The sequence below is a fragment of the Heterocephalus glaber genome, unplaced genomic scaffold (assembly GCF_053883595.1).
Source record: "Heterocephalus glaber isolate CG9 unplaced genomic scaffold, H.glaber_assembly_v1.0 deba00001465, whole genome shotgun sequence".
Classification (NCBI taxonomy): domain Eukaryota; kingdom Metazoa; phylum Chordata; class Mammalia; order Rodentia; family Bathyergidae; genus Heterocephalus; species Heterocephalus glaber.
In genome coordinates, this window is record NW_028258312.1 from 518,037 (window position 1) to 537,674 (window position 19,638).

Here is a 19,638-nt window from a genome sequence, read left to right on the forward strand (position 1 = left end):
TACACTACTCAGTTCTGATTACTCAGATGTCTATGACACCCAGTACTGTGACATACTCCAGCCCCATGTTACACAATGAACACTGTTCCAGTCTCAGAACAATAAAAGTAAGGCGAGGGAGGGAAAATAGTGCAGTGTTTTCTACAAAGCCCAGGGTTTAACAACTAGAAAAAGTTTATTTCACTCTCACTCTGTCCTGTCTTCTGCACATCTCTAAAGTGTTCTTCATCTCAAATCACCAGAAAGCCAATGGGGGATGCAATGGTCAGTCAAATGAGACCAAGGTCTCCTATGGTGGATCTTTCAGTTGGCAGGAAACATTAAATTCTACAATGAGAATCAATACTATGAAGTTATAAATCAAGATAGCACCATGAAGGATAGAGACCTGACCAGAATGGGAGGTGGGGAGCACCACACGTGTCACCAAAGGGGCACATAAGTGAGATGCAAAAGATTCACAGACGTTACCTGAGCAAACAGCAGTGAGGCAGAAGTCCACTCCAGAGGGCCTGGAGTGTTCCCAGTGAGTGCACCAGACAGTCTGAAAAGGTGCAGCAGAGTGAGCAAGTGGCCCTGTGGAAGTAGTGAGAAAGGCAGCAGTAGCCTGCTCACACAGGGCTTTGCTGGTCACTGCAAAGACTCAAGCTTTTACTGAAGTGAGATGAGGGACTACTGTGGGACCTAGGTAGACAATACACAGCAGGGGACATAACGAGAATGAGGGATTCCAGGTACACGGATATGATTACTGGTGAGAGATGACTTTGGAGCTGCCCCTTTTCCTCAGGCTAGTAGGGACTCTCAGGGTAGATCAGAGTGACCGTCAGCAACTGGCCTCCCCTCTTTCCTGGGGGCTTCCTATTATTCCCCACCTGCACCCATCCTCACAGCAAAAATGTGGCAATCTGTGAGAGCACTAACTTTTCCTCATTGTCTATTGAGGTGTCATAGTTATATAAGGTATATTCCTTTATTTATTCTTTACTATGATCCTGTAATTCCAATTTTACAGAAAATGAAGCAAAATTCCAGAGAACTGAAGAAAGTCTACCTAGATTCCCAAGCTAATGTGGCTTTTGGTGCCTTGATGCAGTGTCCTTGCTGGGGCATTCTGTCACCTGACACCTGGCAAAGAAAGGAGGCAGTGGACTTGTCAAATGCTGGAAAGGCTTCCCAGGGCAATGTAAATGCCTAATCGAGAGTTTCTGATGAAAGAAGGCATAAAAGCTTCAAAGGAGCCAGGCTGTAATTCTATACCTCAGGCCAATTAGAAAGAGATGCCAAACCATTCATTACATTTCCTTCCCATCCATCCTCACGAAGATTAATGAAAGCAGCATGAGACACCAAGAACAGCATGTAGGAGAAATAAAGTATTCTATCACCTCCCCATAATCTCTGATTTGTGGGATAAAAGAGGCTTCTCTCAACATCTTGCTCATTGGCTGAGGACCTGATGGCCCAGAAAGGACCCCCTGAATATGCACTCTCTTTCCATTTTTTCCAATTACAAAGAGCTGTGCAGGATCTCTGGGTAGTTTCCAACTTAAAAACCTGGTTCAAAGGCTAACTGAGCTTTAGCACAACTAACTTTATTTTAAGTCAATATATTACTGCCAGACAGTCCTGATCCAGAAAGACATGTATAAAACCCCAATCTCTGACTCATAAGAGTTACACAGCAAGGGAAAGATCTCAAAGGGATAGTGGTAAGGGAACCAGATGCTTAATGTGAACTCACAACCACGCTCTGAAATGGTAATATTTCCATTCATCTAACACACATTTATTGAGCATATACTATATACCATGTGTTCAGCACTGTTCCAGGAGCTATGGAAAGAGACATGAAGAACAGAGGAAGTCCTGCTTTTATGAGACTTTCAAAGGGAGGCAGGGAACACTCAAAGACCCAGGAGGAGAAGCAACTTTTCCAGGTCCTAGTGTGAATAAAGGGATTTGAATCTAGCTTTATCATACTCTACTTCTGTCTTCCTCAAAACAGTCCTGCTGTAACTACTAGGTAGCTTAGTTTTGTGTATGGGGAAGAGTTCCAGATACAAAAACAAACAAAAAGGCTATTTTCCTTTGATGGGTATTTGAGAATTTCTTTCTCCCTCCCTCCCCCGACTTCCTGGAGATTGAACTCAGGACCTTGCACTTGTTCAGAGGACAGGATTTTTTTTTTTTAGTACCAGCGATTGAACTCAGGACCTCGTGCTTGCGAGGCAGGCAGCAGCACCACTGAGCTAAATCCCTGGCAGGACCTTGCACTTGTGAGGCAGGTGTAGCACCACTGAGCTAAATCCCTGGCGGTATTTGAGAATTTCTGCAGAATTTTGGAGTCACACTTAGCTTGGGATCAGGATCCTTCTATCCTAGTCAAAACTCATTAACCAAGTCACTAAAAGTCTCTAGGCTAGCTTAGTAAGGAATCTTACCCTTCATGTGGGTTTATCTTCTCTAACAATTCAAACCTATTCACAGTGGCTGCCTAGAATGCTTGGATAAGGAGGGTTCTGAAGTCACATTCATGCTCAGCACAAAAACAGACATTGACTAGTGATGTCTGCTATGAAGTTCAAAGGGTGACTAACCTGCTGGTCACCTGAAGAGAACTTCATTTCTAACAATTAAGGTATCTAAGTGGAAGTCACTTTAATTTGGTGATAGAATTACAACCTTCCTTCTTTTATGAACCTTTAACCAATTCACAGAATGTTCCTTAAGGACAGATAGACTATATTCTGAGATAAGACTTGAGATTGTGTTTAATCTTTGACTTTTACCAGGTCTGTTAATATGGCATATTCATAAGAATCTAGAAATAGCTGTTACTTAGATTGCTCACTGAACAGAACATCACCTGTGTCACCTCTTGGACTTGAAGTACTGTTTCCAAAGATCTCCCATTACAAGTGCCATTTTACCTCAACAAACCCCCATCCAGAGGTGAAGCTGATTTCCCCTCCCCTAGAACCTGGTCTAGATAAAGTTGTGGCTGCTTTGACCAAAAGAGTGGAGTAGAAGTGACATTCTGAGACTTCTGACCCTATGGGGTAAAAAAAAAAGCCTAACAAGTCATTGGATTATGGTAAGGGTTGGGGAGATCTGGGTAAAGAGTATACAGAGTCATTTGCACTATTTTGGTAATGTTTTAGTAAGTCTGAAATTGTCTCAACAGTAAAAGTTAAATCATTTTTTATTTTTAAAGGAAGGTGTGGCCCCTTCCACTCTGTACTTTAACACAAAAGGGGCCCAGTTATCCTGAGGATGCCCCACAGAAATGCACTGAATGGTCCCATGGTGGCAGGAAGGTAGAGGGGTAAAGAGAGGCACAAGGAGAAGACATCCAGCCACCGGGTACACCCATCTTAGTTGAGATGTTAAGAGACTAGATTTTTTTTTTTTATGGAGTTGAGATAATTTCTTGTTAAAATGAATCAGACATATAAGATTCCACTGAAATGGAAAGAGCTGACAGAATATGGTTGAATTGAACCAAACTTTCATGAGGAGTAAGAAGGTCAAACGAAGCCATCAGGAGTGGAGAAGCCCAAGCCTGGTAGGAACACACATTGGAATAACCGCAGTTCGGCAAGGTATCATCGAGGGCTCCCAGCAGGCAGCCTGCCCTCAGGTTCCCAATCCCTCTCCCTTCTGAAGAGGCTGCCAACCCAAATGGCTTTTCTCTCTGCACTGCAGGTATAAGTCAACCCAACAGCAGCCCTTTGGATGTGATATAAGCCAGCAGGAAAGTTTATGACTCTTACTGCAGGGTAGAAAAGGCACATACTGAAGCTAGTACACTGGTTGGTATCATCTATGTCCCGGCCCCAGTAGATGTCACAAGGAGAAGAGATTTATCAGTCTTTCCTGCCAAGCCCTATCCCAAGTACAGAACTTCCAATCTCTAAGATCTGGGGTGGTTTGTGACGTACCAACCAAAACATACATCAAAACTTCCACTAGTGGCAAAAAGTCTTAAAATTCTGGTTTGGTGAGATCTGGGTACCAAATGGGTCTTGAGAGTTCCCTTAATCTGTTTGAACCACGATCTTTCATCTTAGAGGCTTTCTAAGGCTGAGGATGAAGAAGTACAAATAGCAAATACATATATGAAAAACACTCAACATTGCTGGCCATTTGAGAAATGCAAATGAAAACAACACTGAGATTCCATCTCCAGAAAGAATGGTTATCATCAAGAAATCAACCAATAACAAACGCTGGCGAGGCTGTGGGGAAAAAGGAACACTGCTCCATTGCAGGTGGGAAAGTAAATTGGTACAACCATTATAGAAAGCAATATGGAGATTCCTCAAAAAATAAAAAGTAGAGGTTCCATTTGACTCAGCTGTTTGCTTTCTAGGTATATTCTCAAAAGAGTTAAAAGCATCATACCACAATGATACATGTAGACCCATGTTTATAGCAACACAATTGTAATAGCTAAATCTTAGAAATAGTCCATGTGCTCATCAATAGATGGATAAAGAAAATGTGGTATTTATATACAATGGAGTACTGCTCTGCCATAAAGGATAAACTTGAGTTGTTTTTAGGTAAATGGATGCACCATGAGACCATAATCGTAAGTGAAATAAATAAGACACACAAGTTTAAATATAGTATTGTTTCTCTGGTATAAGGAACCCAAAGGGTGCCAGGGATTTAGCTCAGTGTTGCCACCGCCTGCCTCAAAAGTACAAGGTCCTGAGTTTGGTCCCTGGCACCAAATAACAACAACAACAAAAAAACCCCAAAGAGTAATAAGGAGCATAATGGAGGATAGATATTGGGATCCTCAATACCTTTTTTTTTTTTTGGTATGGGGACTGAACTCAGGACCTTGCGCTTGCGAGGCAGGTGCAGTGCCACTGAGCTAAATCCCAGGCTCCAGGATAGATATGGGGAAGAACATGTTCAAATGGGAAAAGGAACAAAGGAGGGGGTGGAGGAAGGGGAGGAAGGGGAAAAAGGGCTGAGGGAAGGGGTGGGGAATGGGAAAAAAAGGATTAAGATATATTATGTACAGGTACAAATTCCCTACGACGAATGTGATCATTATGTATGACAAGTATGTACTAAGTTTTTAAAAATTAAAAGTAAAATATACAATGGACTATTAACCATAAAAAAGAATAAAATTCTGATATTTGCAGGGAAATGGATTGAACTGGAGGACATCATATTAAGCAAGATTTAGAAAGGCAAGTACCACGTTTCACCTAATATGTGGAATCTAAAAAAATAAGAAAGATAATAGGAAAGTAGAAGGGATACTATTAGGCAAGAGGAAGTGAACAAGGATGTAAAGGAGGGCAATAAAGAGGCCAGATACAACTATGTTATATGCATGTATCAAATCTTAAGAGATCATATAATATATATATTTTATATATATATATTTTATATATATTTTTTGGTACCAGGGATCGAACTCAGGACCTTGCACTTCCCAGGCAGGCGCTGTGCCACTGAGCTAAATCCCTGGCCCTAATATTTTTAAAGGTACAATATTAAGCAACAGTAGGAATAAAGCTTTTTCAGATAAAAATAAATATTTAAGGCTGAGGTTCTGTCACTTGTAGCCTTAAAATGGTGAAAGCCTAAACCACAACAGTAGGAACAAGACTGATTGAATACAGACATTAAGAAGCTACACCAAATATAAAATGGAAACTAACTGAACCTGGAGAGAGAAGTGGTGCCTTGAAAGAAGTCTGTGTTGGGTACAGGTGAGGGACATGGGAGGGGCAAATTCTAAAAGAGTATGCCACAGGTAAGGACAAGCTTCATGGAGACGCTATTTTATTCTGACCTCCAGAAATGTGTGACCCAGAGTGGGGATGACGGGTGGGGAGTGAAGGAGGAGAAGAGCAAAGGTAGGGTGCACAGACCTGCATGGCAGGTCAGAGATCTGATCTACAGATAAACGACTTAAATGATGGATTTTAAGCCAATGTAGTTGGGTGATATATCTGATAGTCTTGGGAGTGGGCATATTTTGCACATGGGAGGGATGTGAATTGTTGAGAGCAAGATAAAAAATGAAGCTCAATTCTTCCTTTTTCCCTCTGATAGCCAGAGGGAGCATCATCTGACTGACAGCCATGGCGTCCCTTCCCCTCAACTCCCCAGGGTGGCCTGGGGCGGTTGCCTCCAAGGTTGCTTCTGAAGCCCTGACAGGAGCTCCAGCGTGGCTGACAACTTTGACACACAACCTGCCTCCCCCCACCTCTAGGCCACTGCTGCCGTCTCTCTGAGATGTGGAGAACTGCACTTGACAAGGCAAAGATCAGTGAGGGACTGGGGGCCTCAAATCCTAGTGACCTATGATCAACACTCCAACCCCTCCTGGAGACTCCTCAAAAGCAGCAGAAGATGCAATTTCAGCTCCTGTCATTTTCACAGAAACTCAGTAGAGCCACTGCTTCTCCCACAGTTTGACAAAGCTGTTACCATCACAACTGAGGCTGTCCAGGATACCCCATGCTCTGGGAGATACGTGCCTTGGCCACAGCAAGCCTGAAACATGGACCTACCCTAGATGACTCTGCCCTGCAACAACTCTGGATGACTGCCAGGCAGTATCTTCAAATGACCCCAGCCCCTTCAGCTATTACTTCAAGTCCCCAAATAGGTCTGGAAAATACAAGGAGCTGCACAGGCATAGTCCACTCTTCTCTCATATGCAGGATTCCCACATAGTCCTGGGATAAGCCTAAGAGGGCTCCCTCCTATGCACTTCCCCACTGTGGGACACAGGCCCCAGTAAAAGCCTCATTCCAGTGGTTCTACTGCCTACTATAGCAAGCTAAGTGGGTTGCTCTAAGAAAGAGCTGTAACATTAAAGGCTATTATCCCTGAAGAGCTCCAGAGAGTGGTGGAACAGGAAATAGCTAAGTGCAGTGCAGACTGGTGGAGACCAGTAGTGATATGTAGAGACTTGAAGTGACGTACAGAGAGCCTCAGAGAGGCACTGGAAGCTGCTGGAGCTCCAGTAAGCTACCAAAGGGACCACAAGCCCAGAGTTTGGAGGAGCTGATAAGGGTGTCTGGGAGCCACCAGGAGCTGTAACAAAGAGCTGAAGAGGTACAGGCACTCAAAGCTCAGAGCTGTAATATTAAGGGCTGAACGTGGCACCCAACTGGCCCCAGGAGAGATCACGCGAAGCAGAAGAACCTCCCTGCTAACTCAGAGAATCATGAGAAATAAATCATTGTTGTTTTAAGCCCCTGAGTTTTGGAGTTATATGTTATATAAAAGATAACTGAAACACAATCTTGCTGAGCCCTTAGCTTCTAACTCTGTTTTTTGTTTTTTTGGTACGGGGATCAAACTCAGGACCTTGCGCTTGCAAGGCAGGCGCCAGAACCACTCAGCTAAATCCCCGGCCCCAGCTTCTAACTCTGTATCATGGGGCTATTATGAGGATTGCATAAAGCTAATTCCAAACATTGTCCAGAACACTAGTTGTTATAGTGATTAGTATTAAAAACTGTCCAGGAGGGCCGGGGATTTAGCTCAGTGGTTTCGCTGCCTGCTGCGCAAGCGCAAGTACTCGAGTTCAATCCCCGGTACCAAAAAAAAAAAAAAAAATTAGAGAGCTATAAACCTATGTATCCAAAATTGTTTCACTGGGGATTTAGCTCAGTGGTTCCGAAGCCTGCCTTGCAAGTACAAGGTCCTGAGTTTGAGCACCGGTACCAAAAAAAACTGTCCAGGATATCCTTGACATAACCTACAGGTGTGCCCTCTGGGAAGCCTTACTCTCATGAGCATCTGTTGCTTCCAATCACATGGTTACCCAAGACCATTGGAAGGTTCTGTTTTGTTTTTGTGGCTACAATATCTGAAAAATGAACTCTGCATCATAAAAAGATGACTAGGGGGCCAGGGATTTAGCTCTGTCATTTCGCTGCCTGCTGCGCAAGCGCAAGGACCCGAGTTGGATCCCCGGCACCAAAAAATAAAAAAAATAAAAAAAATAAAAAAATAAAAAGATGACTAAAGAAGGTTCTCCTTAGATTAGCCATCTTCTCTACCTACCCACTGATGCAGTTTGTTAAGCCCTTACTAATTATCAGACATCATTTTAAAAGGCTGAAAGAGATCCTCCCTTCTTTTAAAAATAAATCATTTTCACCTGTGTAGCCATTAACAGCAACAACTGCAAATTTGAACTTTAGCAGGGAGAATCTGCAACAGTAGATGAACCTGATGAACCTAAAGAACTTAAAGAACCTGAAGCACCTGAAGAGAAAAAATTTAAATTTCTGGGTTGGTGATATAGCTCAGTGGTGCTGTGCCTGCCTGGCAAGCACAAGGTCCTGAGTTCGATCCCTGGCACTGGGAGAAAAAAAAACACCCCAAAAAACTTAAATTTCCAAACAGAGCTCAAATACACTGCAGGAGAATACATGATTCTGATAGGAGATCCCCAAATAATCCCAAGAGCAAGAAAGAAAATGGTTCACCCAAAAGGGTCATTTCTTAGTGAGCTTCACCCTGCAAAGGACCCATTCACAAAACCTGGACTCCAGATGAGAGGAAAATTTGACCATCTGAAATTGCTATGTTTAAGTGCAGAATGGGATAAAGCAGTTATAACTCACAAACTAATGAGAGAGAAATTCCTAGGTCTATCTGTAGGAAAGAATGTTGAACAGCTTTCAACTGCCTTTGTGAAATCAATCATTTTGTTGAAGGTCTGGTTACTCATATGCTTTGGGGGAATGACTGGAGTATGAGAGTACTAAGCTTAGCAACGGATTAACCCATGGATGAGCATAGTTGATTGGGCTATTAAGAGGTGGTGCCTGTTTGAAGGAAATGGGTTATGGGAATGTGCCCTAAGGTACAGTGATGCCTTGGTGCCTATAGTGATGCCTCATTAATTGATTTTGGGAGGTATGATGAGTATCGACAGCAATGAGTACCAAGCAAACTGTTCTGGGTGGAAAAGGTAGCAAGTCACAGGCTCTTGACACTGACAAGTTCTAGCTTGTGCATCAGGTACCAAATAAATAAGGAATAACAGGACAAATTTTCATTATCAAAATGCATCAAGTACCAAATTTAGTGAGTTTCAGCGACTGAATACTATATCTTTTTCTTAGCCTCTTCCTCAAATGGGAATAAGCTCATAGGATTGTTACAAGGATTAAATGTATATGTACATAAGGTTCTTAGGAGAGCATTAGCAAATAATAGGCACTCGATAAGAATTAGCTGTGTTTTTTGTTTGTTGTTTTTTTTTTTTTTGGTACCTGGGATTGAACTCAAAACCTTTCGCTTGGGAGGCAGGCGCTGGAACCACTGAGCTAAATCCCCAGACCAGAATTAGCTGTTTTAAAAAGCTGAAAGAGCGGGTGGGGGATTTAGATCAGTGGTTCCACTGCCTGCCTTGCAAGTGCAAGGTCCCAAGTTCAATCACTGGTACCAAAAAAAAAAAGCTGAAAGAACTGTAAGAGAGCAGTTATTATACAAACCTAAGGGTTATAAAATAGTCACAAAGACATCTAGCACAGTGCTTCTCAAGATATTTTATTTTTAATCTTTCACCTTTTGTAAAAGGCAAGATTACTTGGTTGAATGTCAGAGGAATTTCAAACTGCTCAAAGTTTCTAAATGTTCACTTTCACTTTCTATACTTTTCATCATCCAGTAACCCTGCACTGTTCGTGGACTGGTATTTTTCTCAAGACTGAACTCTGAGTAGCACTGTTCTAGCACATAAGAAAGACTCAGAAGATGACCAAAAACTCAATTAGCAGGTTAAATTATGAAAATATTTAGTAAAGAAAACCACTCCCCATAACAGGCCAAAAGGATGACTTGAGGGTCAACAAGTTGACAGATAAAATAACCCCAACAGGTGAAACCTGAAATGCAAAATTGGCTGCCAACTAAGGAACATAATTAGTATTCCCACCCCTGCCCAATGCTGTAGGGGGTGGCCCTCTGAGAACCTGTCAACCAGGAAGTCATCAGTCCCAGAGGGGATAGGATGAAAGAAGTTGGAGAACTGACTTGGGTCTCTTGAGTGGGAAGCCACTCTCAGCCATCACGAGTAATATTAACCACAAGCTAAACAGTTCTTCTCTGCCAAAGAAACCATGCAAACATTTTCTCTGGTGACGTGGAACTCCACGCACACACTCATCTACACATTCACAGACACCCACCTGTGGTCTTAGGAGGCTCCTGAGGTCCACCTTGCCAGCCGTACTGTGGGTATCCTTGGTAGGGGTACCCCTGAGGAGGTGGGTAGGGGCCCCCCATTGGCCCACTTGCTGGTTGTGGATAAGGTGGGTATGGGGCTGTTGGGCCTGGGCCTGGGCCCGGATATGGTGGAGGGTTCTGTGGATTCATCATGGACCTGCGAAGGGCACACATAAGAGATAAAAAGAATGAAAATTATTTGCAAAAAAGAAAATTATTTGCATTTAACTCATTCATGATGGGGCCATACATGCATGACTGTCCCACTGGAAGGCCTGTACCACCTGATGGGACTGTCCCATAGCACCTGATGGAACAGTCACACACGTATCACCAGTAGTTCAAGCTGGTGGGAACGTGTTAACTTATTGAAATCATCAGGGCAAAAATTTCCAATTCACGAGTTCATTTACAAAATGCCTTAAATGTGTCTTAGGACTCCTGTAATCTCTAGATCTGCCCATTTTGGTTTTTTTTCTCATCATTGCCACAATTGGCAATTATCTCATGTATCTGCTTATTTGCCTATTGCTTGTCTCCTCTATTAGACAGTTTTGATCACTTCTATGTCCCTAGGGCCTTGCATTGTGCCTGCACAAGGCAGGCCCCTAATAGATATGTTGAATGAATAACAAGATATTTTGTTTTTTTTAAGTTCCCTGATATTCCATAAATGTGACCAGAGAGTTTTAAGATGACAGTCTAATAGTACTATGAATCCAATTGGTCAAAATTGATCCAGCACTAGAAACCTTCCAATATACTGGGATGGGTCACAGTAGGGACTTCTGACCAGGAGCATTGCTAGCCGTGACATGGGACTACACACATGCACACCTACATATTCAAAGACACATACCTGTGACCAATCCAGTCTGTAAGCACTGCTTTGGGAACCAGGGTGATCTGGTTGCTCTCCCTGGACCCATTTCTCTGAGTAGCTGGGCAGACCTGCCACTGGAGAATGCTGAGCATCTCCTCCAACCATCCAGGCTTCTAGGACTCTGCAGAGCTCAGTAGAAACCTTCACTTATATTTATAGGGTCCAGTCCTCAGCAGTTTGCTTCCATGAGGAAGGCTATGCTTCCCAGTGCCCAAGCCTGTTAACGATTCTCTAGACTAGACTCGAAGCTTTGAGGGCCAACATCTTATTTCCACCACTTCTCATCCCCACAGTGCCCAGCACAGTGATTTCCAAATTAAAAGCAAATAAATCATTCCTGGGGAATACAAAGTATACTCTCTACATATGACTCACTCAACATGATGTTTGTCATACTGCTGCCTATCTCCTCCATTGATATTTAACTTTTTACCTATTTTAGTGTCTTCTATCCTCAACTACATAGTAAAAGTCTTACACTCACATAATTTCACTCTTCTTTTTCATAGTATACAATCAAAAAATTCCTAAGTGACTTTATATGAAAGAATAGTCATAAGGTTCTCTAGAAAATCGACATGAAAATTAATGGTGGAATTTGTTGGTTGCCCACAAAACATCCATATTTTCCCTTCCTAACAGTAGTCACATTTCCAGTTAGGTATGCATTTATTCTTCCTGTAGCTCATTACACCCCAGCTCCAGGGCGAGCCCTGTCTGTATAAACCAATCTAGATCACTACCTCTCCTTTTTCATTATGATTAATTCAAGGAATCCAGGACTAAGCCAATCACAAGTGGCATCCTCTGACGACTAGGATTGGTTCTGAAATGGTTCAATCAGTAAAAAGCTCTCCTAACACTCCCACCCATCTTTCTTTCCTCTTAAAAGAGGTGCACACAAAGTCCAGAAAAGACGTGGCCCACAGAATTCCTGACAACCAATCTACAACTCTGTCACCTTAAAATGAAATGGGGGGCCAGGGATTTAGCTCAGTAGTTCCAGCGCCTGCCTTGTAAGCACAAGGTCCTGAGTTCGAGCCCCGGTACAAAAAACCCCCAAAACAACAAATGGGTACTTCACAAAGGCACAGCAGAAAGAAGGAAAGAAATGGGATTCCAGATCGTTTTTTAACTGCTCATAAATCAAAGACTGAAGTCCAGCCTAACCCAAACTACTTCTACAGTTTTCAGTTCTGGGAACCAATGACAAAGTAAGCTAATGAACCCTTATGAGTAACATTTAAGCAAACATGCACTTATGCAGTACTGACTTAGTGCCCTGACACTGGGCTAAATAGTAGGGAATAGGTATCTATATGGCTCAAATCCTTCCCTTGGGCAAGTGGTTGAGAAGATATACAAAGGGACAATGATTTTTAGAAAAGGTGAAACAGATTGCTGGGATAGGGGCTTCAATCCAGCAGGAGGCAGTGGGGGTAGAGAGAATCGCTTGAAGGAAGAGATTAAAAATTGAAAGTTTATATTATGGAATTAGGATAGTTTGAGAGTCTCTATTTTCGCCACAGATGCATTCTGGCCCCCATTTTAGAGCCTCTTATCATTAACAGGGACTAAATACCTAAAATGTACCAATAAGCTTAATGGAAAATTAAAACAAAACAAAACAGGGACTAAAAAAAGAACTAGAGTCCTTTTCCTTCTCTCATCTCTAGTCTATGCCAACATGGCACCACACCCTGTTCAAGGAAGCCTTTCCCCTTGCCCTAATCAAAGGTTCATGGTGATGGGCTGGGGATGTAGCTCAGTGGTTTCACCGCCTGCTGCACAAGCACAAGGAACTGAGTTCGATCCCCGGTACCAAAAAAAAAAGGTTCATGGTGATTAAAACTACCACCCTCACCTGAATCTGGACACAGGCAAATGCTGGCCATATCTGCATTCGCATTTTATTTCTTCTAGTGAGCCCTGATTAACACAGTATCAGTCAGTCTCATTAACCCCCCATACAACCATTCCATTATTTACTTTTAAATCACAGAAGTAGAACTCTGCCCTGGAAATCATGTATATGACCTAATTTCATTAAAAATGTAGCTTAACCTGTTCAGTCTAACGAGTTTGTAGTAATGATCAGTCTCATTCTGCACAAATCTGGACCTACATTTCTCTAAAGACAATGTGCTAAGAACAGCAAGCTGTGAGTACAGAAAAGAATGAAGGGTTTAAAACTAGGACTTCAGGCCTCCATCTTTCAAACATTTTCTTTTTTCTTGTCTTGAGATGGGGACTCACTATGTAGCCCAGCCTGGGCTTGAACTCCTGATCTTCCTGCCTCATCTTCCTGATTGCTTGGATTACAGGTATGTGTCACACACCGAGCTTCCTGACTTTTCTTGATCCACATGTTTGTATCTATTCCTCATTATTATATGCAGTTCTCTTCTTAGGGCCCTCGAAACTCTCTTTCAAGGGTACACGTCCTTTCCTTCAATCATGCCTCCCTCTTATTTTTGGTACCAGGGATCGAACTTGGGACCTTGCACTTGAGAGGCAGGTGGTGGCGGAACCACTGAGCTAAATACCCAGACCATCCCTCTTATGTTTAATAGGTGCTTTTCTTCCTGTCTGAGGAATTGAGTAACATCTAGGGGAAAGATCTCATCCACTGTTCACAGCAGCACTAATAAAAGCATAAACCCCAAAGGTGCTCCAACCACCATGACCCCCTCTCACATATACTCCTTCCCTGAATTCCCAAGACTGTCATCTTAGACAAATGAAGACCTGTTTCTATTTTCAGTTTCTTCTAAGCAGGAAAACGTCCCAGTAAAAGAACAGCAAGTCACAGAAAGAGCATCTGAGCTGGATCAAAGATCTTAGGGCTGGTATTTGAAAAGCAAGACTTCACCCAGTGTGAATCAATTATTCTCAAGCTGGTAAAGAGGCAAACCAAATTTAAAAAGATTACTTAACACTGATGTGGTCTAGTGCAAACTACATAACAAAACAAAAATACAAATGAGTTTTAAATTTAAGGTATGATACTGAACTTTGTAACATGAGCATTCTAGCTTATAAATTAGGTCAAGTAAAAACCAAATCCTACAGTGGATCAAATGTGAATAGTGAAAAATGTAGCATTAAAGACAAGTCAGAGGTTTGAAAGGGACAGCTCAAATAGCACAGCAGCCAAGAGCCATTAATAGACTATTGAACACCGCTATCCCACGATCCCATTCAAGACATGCTCAAAGTCACAGGATTAGCAGTCATTCAACCATACAATGAGAAGCAGAATCTTTTTTGTTTTGTACCAGGGATTGAACTCGGGTCCTTGTGCTTGTGAGGCAGGCGGTGGAACCACTGAGCTAAATCCCCAGGCCTGTAGAATCTATTCTTTGTGAAAGTGGTTCATGGAGATAAGATACTATAAAAGACCTCATCGAAGCAGAGATCCAAGAAATTTAAAAAAAAAATAGTGTTAAATTACAATCTACCTGATAGACAGACTGGCATTGATTCTGATGGCAGTAAAGTGGAGAATTTTCCTGTGGAAAAACTACACAGTTTCAAGGAAGAAAATTACATATATTAATACTTGGGAAGCTACCAAAGAATGACTCATCCAATCATTCAAAGTAAAGCCCATGTGTGCAGAGTTTCCAATTGACTTTTTATTGCTTCATACATAAATGAATGAATAAAGATCAGACACTGGAGGGAAGCCTCTAACAAAAAAAATAAATAAATAAAACAGGAAAAAAAAACCCTACATGTCCGAAAAACAATCTTTTTTGGTACTGAGGATCGAACTTAGGACCTTGCATGTCAAAAAAAATTTTTAAAGTTAAATTATGGTGTAATAATTATATTGTTTTCTTTGCACTCATGTGTGTGTATATGTGTGTGTGTTGCTAGGGATAAAACCCAAGACCTCAACGCCTGTAGATAAGCAAGTGCTCTACCACTAAGCTTTACCCCAGCCTTTGTTTTAAATTTATGCTTTGAGGGGCCAGGGGTTTAGCTCAGTGGCACCATGCCTGCCTCACAAGTGCAAAGTCCTGAGTTCAATCCCCAGAACCAAAAAAAAAAAAAAATATATATATATATATATATATATGCATGCTTTTAAGTACAATGTAATATTATGTAAGAAAACTTTTAAAGCAGCCAGGTTCAGCACCACACACTAGTAATTCCAACTACTAGGGAGGCGAGGCAGGAGGACTGCAAATTTAAGGCCAGCCTGAGCAATTTAGCAAGACCCTATCTCAAAACAAAACAAAACAAAAATCATAACAAATAAAAAGGGCTAGGGATATAGCTCAGGATGAGGCCCAAGGTTTAATCCTTGGTATCACAAAACAACTTTTATAGCTATATAGTTAGCCTGATCCCAATGTTCTTTAAAACAAACACTGATAAATAGATTAATGTACAGAAAGACGAGTCCAAAAGCAAACCCACACAGTACAATCACCTAATTTAACATAAAGGCACAACTGCAGTTCAGAAAATAAAAGGTAGTGTTTAAAAAAAAAAATAGTCTGGAGGGCCAGGGATGTAGCTCAGTTTCCCTACAAGGGCCTTGCAAGCCTTGCAAGCGTAAGGCCCTGCAAACTCGAGGCCCTGAGTTCAATTCCTGGTACCAAGAAAAAAAATGTCTGGATTAACTGGATATCCTTGTGGAGAGGGTTTAGCCTTGATCCGTACCCTTATACACAAAAAATAATTCACAATGTATCACAGACTATAATTAAAAGCTAAAACAATCAAGCTTTTAAAAAAATGCATGTCATATATTCATGACTTTGGTTGGATTTACCTTATGACCCAGGAACTCTACTTTTAGGTATACAGTCATTCCTCACTTAATTACAGGGATATGTTCTGAGAAATGTATCATTAGAGGATTTCACTGTGTACAAACATTACAGAATATATTTACACAAACTAAGATGGTACCAAGTCACTAGATGATGTAGTCTTATGGGACCACTGTAGGCTATCTTTTGCAAATGGGAAGGGGACCAAAAGATGAGGAGAGGAGAGCAGAAGGGAAAGTAAAGAGTTAAAATATGTTATCTACACATGTACTGCAAACATGAACTAATAAAAATTTTTTTTTTAAATTTTAACACATTCCAGCTGGTCTGAACCACTGGTAGTTCATGCATGACTGTCTCACTGGGTGGCTTGTACCACTGGTAATACAAATGGATCTAATCATGTTTATTGGTCTGTTTACTAATAAAATTAGAGGTTCAAGCCTCCTGGCAGCGAGACATAGGAATTATGGCCCTGTGATGAATGTGTTAAAAACCCAGAGACCTAAAATGGCCTCTTTTCACTGGCCTTTAAATAGAACCTTTATAAATAGATTGTTTTATATATTCCAGGCCCCTCAATTTTTCTTGAATCTCAGACTTACAATTTTCAATGTGGTTTTTAGGTTAAAAAAGCACTTTTGAATTACTGGCTTTGTGTAACCATAACATCCATCTCTTGTTTATAGTTTTCTTTAAATTTTAGCGTTGACATATTAATTTATGCCATTCACACAGTCATGTACTCATTTCATGAAATTTCCAGGAATAACAACTATAAGTCAGCATTAGTGGTTCCAGGCACTACTAAGTCAAGGGTTAGCAAGAGATAGTTCCTCTTCAGATTATTGAGAGACAATAACATCAGCAATCACAAAACCAAGCTGAGACAGAAGCACAGTACTGTGAGCTCAAAAAGTAAACAACTGACTTAGAGAAGGTAGAGGCAGCTTCCAGGAGAAAATGATAAGAGCTATGTTAAAATTCAGATTACTTCAATCTTCATGCTTCTGTCACAGGCAGCAATGTGCAAAAGTGCAGAGCATTTGAAGAATGGAATAGTATGGCATGGATGAGGGTGAAGACAGCACAGCCTGCTAAGAGTGGATTTTCAGGATCATTGCTCCTTTCTTTTCTACACTTATTACTTCTTTTGAAAGGACATATTTATATATATGTCAGATAACAGTGGTAAGCAACCATTCATTCAACAATATTTTTGAAATAACTACAGGTTGGGCCGGGAATTTAGCTCAGTGGTTTCGCCACCTACTGCACAAGCTCAAGGACCCAAGTTCGATCCCCAGACCAAAAAAAAAAAAAAAACCCCTACATGTTAAGAATGAACTTTAAGACCCAAGATTTAGCTCAGTGGTTCTGCCGCCTGTCCTGCAAGTGCAAGGACCCGAGTTTGATCCCCGGTACCAAAAACAAAACAAAACTCAACATACTGTATTTTCGGGCCAGGGATTTAGCTCAGTGGTTTTGCGGCCTGCTTCACAAGCACAAGGACCTGAGTTCGATCCCTGGTACAAAAAAAAAAAGGACTTTAACATTAGATAAGGCTTTATGGAAAATAAAAATATTTCTCACTGGGCCGGGGATTTAGCTCAGTGGTCAAGTGCAAGGTCTCGAGTTCGATCCCCGGTACCAAAAAACAAACAAAAATATTTCTCATTAATCTGTTATGCATCAGAAAAAGCTGGAAGTTCCTCAGATTTCACAGGTATGTGTAGGGTAGTTTGGCTTTGAAGACTAGACAAAACTCACTTTATGGGTCTAGAGGGTGCAAGGAGTTATATAATGTTACTGAAACTGAGGTCTTCTCCAAAACCCAGAGGACAGCCTGAATGCAGACCCTCTTCCGCCTTCAGCTTCAGGAAGGAGTCTCCAAGGGTAGACTGCATGTAGGCCCTTGTCTGACAGCTCCTAGCAGTAAATCCAAACGCATGCTGCTGGGCCCCCGGGGAGGGGCATGCCTAGCCTTACCCACCTACTCTGGGGCTCTGGTCAGCACCCCACCAATGGTGCTACCTAAAAGTCAGTGGAGAAGCAAAGGTTGGTTCCTCCTCAGAAAACAGGCTGGGGCCTCTGAATTACATCTAGTCACTGGGACATACATGACAGCACTGTAAGTCTGGAACTTCAAACAGTCCACCCTCAAAGTGAGAATGGAGAGAAAATGAGGCTCAGCAAGAGAAAAGATCAAAAGAGAGGGCAGCAGTGAACAGAAGGGAATGGAAAAGGGAAGAAGGTTGTTAACACAGAAAGTGAGTTGGGGAAATAAAAGGAAAGGTCAGGGCCACGAGAGAGAAGGGAAGAACTCTGCCCCCTGCCAAGTTGAGAGGACACACTAGAAAGGGACAGGCCATCCCTCCCAACAAGCCCAACTAGGCCACTTCCCAGGCCCAGTCCCCCACCAGCACAGCCCCAGAAAGGCAGGTTCTGCCTGCCTCCTCCCAGAGCATTAGATTAGGCTTTGTGGGAAAGTTAAAATCTTGTTGGCTTAGAAAAAGGCCCCTATGACTTAATGTACGAGCAATTTAACTAAGCACTCCTGGTTCCCCATGATTACCAAGCCTTGCTCCACCATGAAAGCACTCTCCTGACCCTTGCTGGGAGCCACAGCCCAGTTAACACTGCAGGCAACTTATAATGGACAACAGTAGCAGCAAGTACCACTCCTGCTTACTCAGGGCGGCACCCTAAGAGATCGTACAACCCTCAGGCAGCTCTCCCTCCCTTTTTCTTCTATTTTCATAGGATTTTTAAAGGCATAGGCTTTACAGACAACAATAGCTGGAAAAAAAGAAATGCTAGAGACAATTTCAGATTCCTGTCATTAATAACATCCACAAAGACAGTCCTCTATATGTGAAAGACAAAGGGCTCAAAGTAGTTGGGGGAACTGATTAGTTTTTTAAAAATGGCAACCCACCAGCCTCCAAAAAAAAAAAAAAAAAAGTTTTCCAAGAGCACATCTGCAAAGAAAGAACAATGTATTACAGCATCAATGAAGCCAGGCCCCTGACTTTAATGTAGTATACACTACAGCCTCACCATCACTTAGGCCTCCTTTGGGCAAACTTTGTATCAAAATACAGTACTAGTGATTTTGCATCTCATTCATTACTTTTTAGCTCCTAGATTCTTTGGCCTTCCTAGTATTAGCCACATGAGTTCTAGGACAGGATTCAAGGGGTCCCATCCAAAGGCCTCCCTACCCTAATCATCCCTACCACCTATGTACTGCTGCCTGCTCAATATTAGTGAGTCATACCTGTGGGCAAAGGCAGTATTTCCATAGGTGGGATATGTGGCATGATTTGGGAAGCATGAACAAACAAACAATTTCATTTTAACTGTTTATATTTACCTTCTATTTGTGACAGGTGATATAATAATTTTCAATTTAAGACAAGGATGCAGTTTCCTTTTTAAATAAAGTTTAGAATTTTTAAAAAATGGTTCAATTTAAGGGAGAGTATTACTTTAATAGTAGTAAAAATGGTATAAAGATAAGACAAAAATCATGTAAGTGGAATATAAATGAAGCGTGAGAGACATTTAGAATTCTTCTTTACCTTAAACACAACTACTTCTCACTGGAGTTTCTCATATAGCCACCACCAAATATTAAAGATCACCAAGAATAGTTCAACAAAGTTAGCAGAGCCAGAGCTGGGCCTGGCAGTGCAGTCTTGTAACCCCAGCACTCTGAGAAGTTGAGGC

The 19,638-nt window shown here is 41.8% G+C and overlaps 1 protein-coding gene across 2 annotated transcripts in view; it reads right to left on the reverse strand.

Annotated features, from left to right (window-relative positions):
• Cystm1 (cysteine rich transmembrane module containing 1) overlaps positions 1-13,308 on the reverse strand; it is a 48,064-nt gene extending 34,756 nt beyond the window's left edge. The window contains exons 1-2 of one of the 2 annotated variants that reach the window (XM_021255921.2): positions 11,093-13,308; positions 10,197-10,390 (exon numbers count right to left, since the gene is read on the reverse strand). In XM_021255921.2, the coding sequence (XP_021111580.1) occupies positions 10,197-10,390; positions 11,093-11,208 (310 nt within the window). In that variant the 5' untranslated portion in view covers positions 11,209-13,308. The remainder of the gene's footprint in view (positions 1-10,196; positions 10,391-11,092) is intronic. The other variant, XM_004841950.3, reaches the window with a different exon arrangement.
• Positions 13,309-19,638: the final 6,330 nt, after the last annotated feature.